Source organism: Scylla paramamosain, unplaced genomic scaffold (genome assembly GCF_035594125.1).
Source record: "Scylla paramamosain isolate STU-SP2022 unplaced genomic scaffold, ASM3559412v1 Contig5, whole genome shotgun sequence".
NCBI classification, from domain to species: Eukaryota; Metazoa; Arthropoda; class Malacostraca; order Decapoda; family Portunidae; genus Scylla; species Scylla paramamosain.
In genome coordinates this window covers 397,501-405,000 of record NW_026973670.1, presented here as the reverse complement: position 1 = coordinate 405,000, position 7,500 = coordinate 397,501, and the positions used below count along the sequence as shown (strand labels likewise).

Sequence of the window (7,500 nt, the reverse complement as noted above, 5' to 3'; positions counted from 1 at the left end):
CCCCTGTTCGTTCGTCACTCATGCTCTGCTTGGCTCGTACTTGGTGCAGGCAGAGGTCGGGGACTTTGATAGTTCTATGCACGGGTCTACTGACTACCTGGCTGAGTTCACCTTTGCTCCTCAGCAGAGCCAGCAGCTTCTGGAGAAAGTCAGAGAACTTCATAAAACACACAAGTAATTTTTTTTTCTCTCCAACCATGAGTGTGTGTGTGTTCTTTCCTCCATATCTCCCTTCACAAGTTTTCTCCACGCTTCTCTTCCGCTGTAGAGTTTCCTCCATCTTTCCTCCACCTTCCCTACAAGTCTGACTATCCTATCATGCTTCTATCATAGTCAAAATAGTACTTTTCTAAGATGTCTTGTATCAAAATCAGAATATTTCTTGTTTTTACCTCCAAATGTTTATATTCTTTCCTCAATATCTCCCTCCACAAGTTTCCTCCACACTTCTCCTCCACTATAGAGTTTCCTCCATCTTTCCTCCACCTTCCCTCCAAGTCTGACTATCCCATCACCCTTCTATCATAGTCAAAATAGTACTTTTCTAAGATGTCTTGTATCAAAATCAGAATATTTCTTGTTTTTACCTCCAAATGTTTGTCTTCTTTCCTCAATATCTCCCTTCACAAGTTTCCTCCACACTTCTCCTCCACTATAGAGTTTCCTCCATCTTTCCTCCACCTTCCCTCCAAGTCTGACTGTCCTACCACTCTCCTATCATAGTTAAAATAGTACTTTTCTAAGATAGTCTAATATCATAGCCAGACATTTTCCCTTCAATAGCTCCTCTTTTTCTCCATATCTCCCTCCACAAGTTTCCTCCACACTTCTACTCCAATATAGAGTTTCCTCCATCTTTCCTCCACCTTCCCTCCAAGTCTGACTATCCTATCGCTCTTCTATCATAGTCAAAATAGTACTTTTCTAAGATGTCTTGTATCAAAATCAGAATATTTCTTGTTTTTTCCTCCAAATGTTTATCTTCTTTCCTCAATATCTCCCTCCACAAGTTTCCTCCACGCTTCTCCTCCACTATAGAGTTTCCTCCATCTTTCCTCCACCTTCCCTCCAAGTCTGACTATCCTACCACTCTTCTATCATAGTCAAAATAGTACTTTTCTAAGATGTCTTGTATCAAAATCAGACTATTTCTTGTTTTTACCTCCAAATATTTATCTTCTTTCCTCAATATCTCCCTCCACAAGTTTCCTCCACACTTCTCCTCCACTATAGAGTTTCCTCCATCTTTCCTCCACCTTCCCTCCAAGTCTGACTATCCTATCACTCTTCTATCATAGTCAAAATAGTACTTTTCTAAGATGTCTTGTATCAAAATCAGACTCTTTCTGGTTTTTACCTCCAATAGCTCCCCTCTTTTCCTCCATATCTCCCTCCACAAGTTTCCTCCACACTTCTCCTCCACTATAGAGTTTCCTCCATCTTTCCTCCACCTTCCCTCCAAGTCTGACTATCCTACCACTCTCCTATCATAGTCAAAATAGTACTTTTTTAAGATAGCTTCATGTAAAAATCGGTAGCTTGTTGGTGAATTTGATGAAGTGAAACTACTACTACTACTACTACTACTACTACTACTACTACTACTACTACTACTACTACTACTACTATTACTACAGGGGGCAGACTCCAGCTGAAGCCGAACTACACTATTTAGAGAATGCTAAGAAACTTGCTATGTACGGTGTTGACTTGCACCCTGCCAAGGACTCGGAAGGGGTGGACATCATGCTGGGTGTGTGCGCATCCGGTCTACTGGTCTACCGGGACAAGTACGTACATAGATTTTCCCGTTTTTCTCCCAAATACACACACGTTTTGCTTATCTCAGCTCGTGTGCGCTTTTCCGTGTGCGCGAAGGTGCGTGTGGGTTCGTGGCGGCGTGTTTGGTTGTGTGTGTGAGTTTGGTGCGTCTGTGTGCGTTTGTGTGCGCGTCTTGTGGTGCATTTATGTGCGTTTTTCCATGTGCGCGAAGGTGTGTGTGGGTTCATGGTGGTGGGTTTGGTTGTGTGTGTGAGTTTGGTTGGGTTGTGTGCGTTTGTGTGCGTGTTATGGCTGTTTTTAGATTATTAATGTTTGTGTGTGTGTGTGTGTCTGTGTGTGTGTCTGTCTGTCTGTCTGTCTGTATTTTTCATGTATGTATTTTTCATATTCACCTTTTTTTCACATGTTAACCTAAATTCGTGTGTGTATCTTCGCATACACAAGTTCCATGTGCGCTAAACTTGGTGTGTACATAGAGCAACTATTCACGCACACATCCCCACCACCCACACTCTCTCACTCCCTCTAATTTTAAAGATATCTCATAAAATGTACAAACTTTCACACTCAAAAAATTGTCAGAAACTCGAATTTTTCACATGACCACCTAACTTCACATGTATATAACTTCGCGCACACAAACCCTATGTGCGCAAAACTCAGCACACACATAGACTAACCATTAACGCACACATCCCCACCACCCACACTCTCTCACTCTCTCTAATTTTAAAGATATCTCAAAATGTACAAACTTTCACACTCAAAAAATTGTCAGAAACTCAAATTTTTCACATGACCACCTAACTTCATGTGCACATAACTTCGCGCACACAAACCCTATGTGCGCAAAACTCAGTGCACACATAGACCTACCATTCATGCACACATCCCCACCACCCACACTCTCTCACTCTCTCTAATTTTAAAGATATCTCACAAAATGTACAAACTTTCACACTCAAAAAATAGTCAAAAACTCAAATTTTTTCACATGACCCACCTAAATTCATGTACACATAACTTCGCGCACACAAACCCTATGTGCGCAAAACTCAGCACACACATAGACTAACCATTAACGCACACATCGCCACCACCCACACTCTCTCACTCCCTCTAGCTTTAAAGATATCTCACAAAATGTACAAACTTTCACACTCAAAAAATTGTTAGAAACTCAAATTTTTCACACGACCACCTAACTTCATGTACACATAACTTCGCGCACAACAAACCCTGTGTGCGCAAAACTCAGTACACACATCGACCAACCATTCACGCACACATCCCTACCACCCACACTCTCTCACTCCCTCTAACTTTAAAGATATCTCACAAAATGTACAAAACTTTCACACTTAAAAAATTGTCAGAAACTCAAATTTTTCACACGACCACCTAAATTCACGTACACATAACTTTGCGCACACAAACCCTATGTGCGCAAAACTCAGCATACACATAGACTAACCATTAACGCACACATCGCCACCACCCACCACTCTCTCACTCCCTCTAACTTTAAAGATATCTCACAAAATGTACAAACTTTCACACTTAGAAAATTGTCAAACTCAAATTTTTCACATGACCACCTAACTTCACATGTATATAACTTCGCGCACACAAACCCTATGTGCGCAAAACTCAGTACACACATAGACCTACCATTCATGCACACATCCCCACCACCCACACTCTCTCACTCTCTCTAATTTTAAAGATATCTCACAAAATGTATAAACTTTCACACTCAAAAAATTGTCAAAAACTCAAATTTTTCACATGACCACCTAAATTCATGTACACATAACTTCGCGCACACAAACCCTATGTGCGCAAAACTCAGCACACACATAGACTAACCATTAACGCACACATCCCCACCACCCACACTCTCTCACTCCCTCTAATTTTAAAGATATCTCACAAAATGTACAAACTTTCACACTCAAAAAATTGTTAGAAACTCAAATTTTTCACACGACCACGTAACTTCACATGGATATAACTTCGCGCACACAAACCCTATGTGCGCAAAACTCAGCACACACATAGACCAACCATTCACACACACATCCCCACCACCCACACTCTCTCACTCTCTCTAATTTTAAAGATATCTCAAAATGTACAAACTTTCACACTCAAAAAATTGTCAGAAACTCAAATTTTTCACATGACCACCTAACTTCATGTACACATAACTTCGCGCACACAAACCCTATGTGCGCAAAACACAGTACGCACATAGACCAACCATTCACGCACACATCCCCACCACCCACACTCTCGCACTCCCTCTAACTTTAAAGATATCTCAAAATGTACAAACTTTCACACTCAAAAAATTGTCAGAAACTCAAATTTTTCACATGACCACCTAACTTCACATACACATAACTTCGCGCACACAAACCCTATGTGCGCAAAACTCAGTACACACATAGACCAACCATTCACGCACACATCCCCACCACCCACACTCTCTCACTCCCTCTAACTTTAAAGATATCTCACAAAATGTACAAACTTTCACACTCAAAAAATTGTCAGAAACTCAAATTTTTCACATGACCACCTAACTTCACATGTATATAACTTCGCGCACACAAACCCTATGTGCGCAAAACTCAGTACACACATAGACCTACCATTCACGCACACATCCCCACCACCCACACTCTCTTACTCCCTCTAACTTTAAAGATATCTCACAAAACGTTGGAACTTCCGCAGGCTTCGCATCAACCGGTTTGCTTGGCCTAAGATATTGAAGATCTCTTATAAAAGGAGCAATTATTATATTAAGATTCGGCCGGGAGAGTTTGAGACCTTCGAAAGCACTGTTGGATTCAAGCTGGCCAATCACAGAGCAGCTAAGCGGTTGTGGAAGGTGTGTGTGGAGCACCATACCTTCTTCAGGTGTGTAAAGCTGTGTCTGTTGTTTTAAAGGGTGTTTTTTGAGTGTTTTTAAATGTTTTCAGGTGTGTAAGTGTATATTTGTATGGTTTCAGGTGTGTAATTGTGTTTTTTGGGTGTTTTCAGGTGTGTAATTGTGTTTTTTGAGTGTTTTTGGATGTTTTCAGGTGTGTAATTATGTTTTTTGGTGTTTTGAGGTGTGTAATTGTGTTTTTGGGTGTTTTCAGGTGTGTAATTGTGTTTTTTGAGTGTTTTTGGGGAGATATCAGGTGTGTAAGTATATTTTTTGGATGTTTTTGGGTGTGTAAGTGTGTTTTTGGGTGTTTTCAGGTGTGTAATTTTGTTTTTTGAGTGTTTTTGGGGAGATATCAGGTGTGTAAGTGTATAATTGTATGTTTTCAGGTGTGTAATTGTGTTTTTGGGTGTTTTCAGGTGTGTAATTGCATTCTTTTGAGTGTTCAGGTGTGTAATTATTTTGGTGTAATTTTTTTATTATTTTTCTTACTACTACTACTACTACTACTACTACTACTACTACTACTACTACTACTACTACTACTACTCCCCCCAGGTTGATGACCCCAGAACCACCGCAAAGACAAGGACTGTGGCCAAGACTGGGATCAAAATTTAGATATTCTGGGAGGACTCAGTACCAAAGCAGGTGAGGCTTAGAAAAGTACTATTTTGACTATGATAGGAGAGGGGTAGGATAGTCAGGTTTGGAGGGAAGGTGGAGGAAGGATGGAGGAAGGTCTACAGTGGAGGAGAAGTGTGGAGGAAACTTTTGGAGGGAGATAGAGGAAAAAAGAGGAGCTGGAGGAGGGAAAAATGTGTGGCGCTGATGTTAGACTATCTTAGAAAAGTACTATTTTGACTATGATAGGAGAGGGGTAGGATAGTCAGGTTTGGAGGGAAGGTGGAGGAAGGATGGAGGAAGGTCTACAGTGGAGGAGAAGCATGGAGGAAACTTTTGGAGGGAGATAAAGAGGAAAAAAGAGGAGCTGGAGGAGGGAAAAATGTGTGGCGCTGATGTTAGACTATCTTAGAAAAGTACTATTTTGACTATGATAGGAGAGGGGTAGGATAGTCAGGTTTGGAGGGAAGGTGGAGGAAGGATGGAGGAAGGTCTACAGTGGAGGAGAAGCATGGAGGAAACTTTTGGAGGGAGATATAGAGGAAAAAGGAGGCGCTGGAGGAAGCAAAAATGTCTGGCATTGATCTAGACTATCTTAGAAAAGTACTATTTTGACTATGATAGGAGAGGGGTAGGATAGTCAGGTTTGGAGGGAAGGTGGAGGAAGGATGGAGGAAGGTCTACAGTGGAGGAGAAGCATGGAGGAAACTTGTGGAGGGAGAAATGGAAGAAAGAAACATTTGGAGATAAGATTCCGTGGGGTCACGTAACGAATTTTCCTTTTCGGTACAAATATCTCCCCTCGCTGTGATTCCTCCCTCGCTCTAATCCCTCCCTCACTCTAATCCCTCTCTCGCTCTAATCCCCCGCTCGCTCTAATCCCTCCCCTCGCTCTAATTTTACAGAATGGCAGCTAATTTGAGCGACAGGAACAACCCCGGCTTCGAACGGTCCCTTAGTCGACGTAAGCTGTCCTCTCGTTCAATGGATGGTACGTAATAGTAGTAGTAGTAGTAGTAGTAGTAGTTTGCACAGTAGTCCTAATTACTATCATGTTTAAGTCACAGAAAATTAGCATATAAATATTTAAAAATGGTTCTTTCTGAGTTCAGTTACCTTAAGTTTGGCTGAGAAGAGGTTGAGAAAGCGTTTGACAAGTCTTCATTTAAACTCCATATTCTGGGGAACTGATTGTGGTGGGATAGTCAGGGTTGGAGGGAAGGTGGAGGAAGGATGGAGGAAGCTCTATAGTGGAGGAGAAGCGTGGAGGAAACTTGTGGAGGAAGAAATAGAGGAGAGAAGAGAGACTGATGGAGACAAAATTCAGGAAAAGTGTCTGGTTTGGATGTGAGACTATTCCAGAAAAGTACTATTTTGACTATGATAGAAGAGTGGTAGGATAGTCACACTTGGAGGGAAGGTGGAGGAAAGATGGAGGAAACTCTATAGTGGAGGAGAAGTGTGGAAGAAACTTGTGGAGGGAGAAATAGAGGAAAGAAGACAAACATTTTTCAGTCTCTTCTCAACAATAATAATAATAATAATAATAATGATAATAATAATAATAATAATTTTCTTCCCTTTAGCTTACAGTATAATTGAGGGTTAGTGTAATGTGTAATGTATGTAATTCTATGTAATGATTTATTATTATTATTATTTCTTTATCTTAAAGGAATGCACAACTATTATTATTATTATTATTATTTTATTCATTAATTTATTTTATGTATTTCTTAAAAAGTAATTAGTATTTATTGAATATATTAAAAGCATGAATTATTATTATTATTATTATTATTATTATTATTATTATTATTATTATTATTGTTATTGTTATTTTAGCATGTTTATTTTTGTAATTCTCTCTCTCTCTCTCTCTCTCTCTCTCTCTCTCTCTCTCTCTCTCTCTCTCTCTCTCTCTCTCTCTCTCTCTCTCTCTCTCTAATAATAATAATAATAATAATTGTAATTTTAATCTTCTTCTTCTTCTTCTTCTTCTTCTTCTTCTTCTTCTTCTTCTTCTTCTTCTTCTTCTTCTTCCTATTCCTCCTCCTCCTCCTCCTCCTCCTCCTCCTCCTCCTCCTCCTCCTCCTCCTCCTCCTCCTCCTCCTCCTCCTCCTCCTCCTTTTAACCAAACCACACTTAACCTACTA

At 40.3% G+C, this 7,500-nt stretch overlaps 1 protein-coding gene across 3 annotated transcripts in view; it reads left to right on the top strand.

Annotated features, from left to right (window-relative positions):
• LOC135096636 (band 4.1-like protein 1) overlaps positions 1–7,500 on the top strand; it is an 18,792-nt gene that overhangs the window by 6,408 nt on the left and 4,884 nt on the right. For 2 of the 3 annotated variants that reach the window (XM_063998318.1, XM_063998316.1), the window contains exons 4-9: positions 1–174; positions 1,638–1,790; positions 4,525–4,710; positions 5,279–5,371; positions 6,250–6,335; positions 6,931–6,948. The exon at positions 1–174 is cut by the window's left edge and continues 29 nt beyond it. In XM_063998318.1, coding sequence (XP_063854388.1) covers positions 1–174; positions 1,638–1,790; positions 4,525–4,710; positions 5,279–5,371; positions 6,250–6,335; positions 6,931–6,948 — 710 coding nt within the window. The remainder of the gene's footprint in view (positions 175–1,637; positions 1,791–4,524; positions 4,711–5,278; positions 5,372–6,249; positions 6,336–6,930; positions 6,949–7,500) is intronic. The other variant, XM_063998317.1, reaches the window with a different exon arrangement.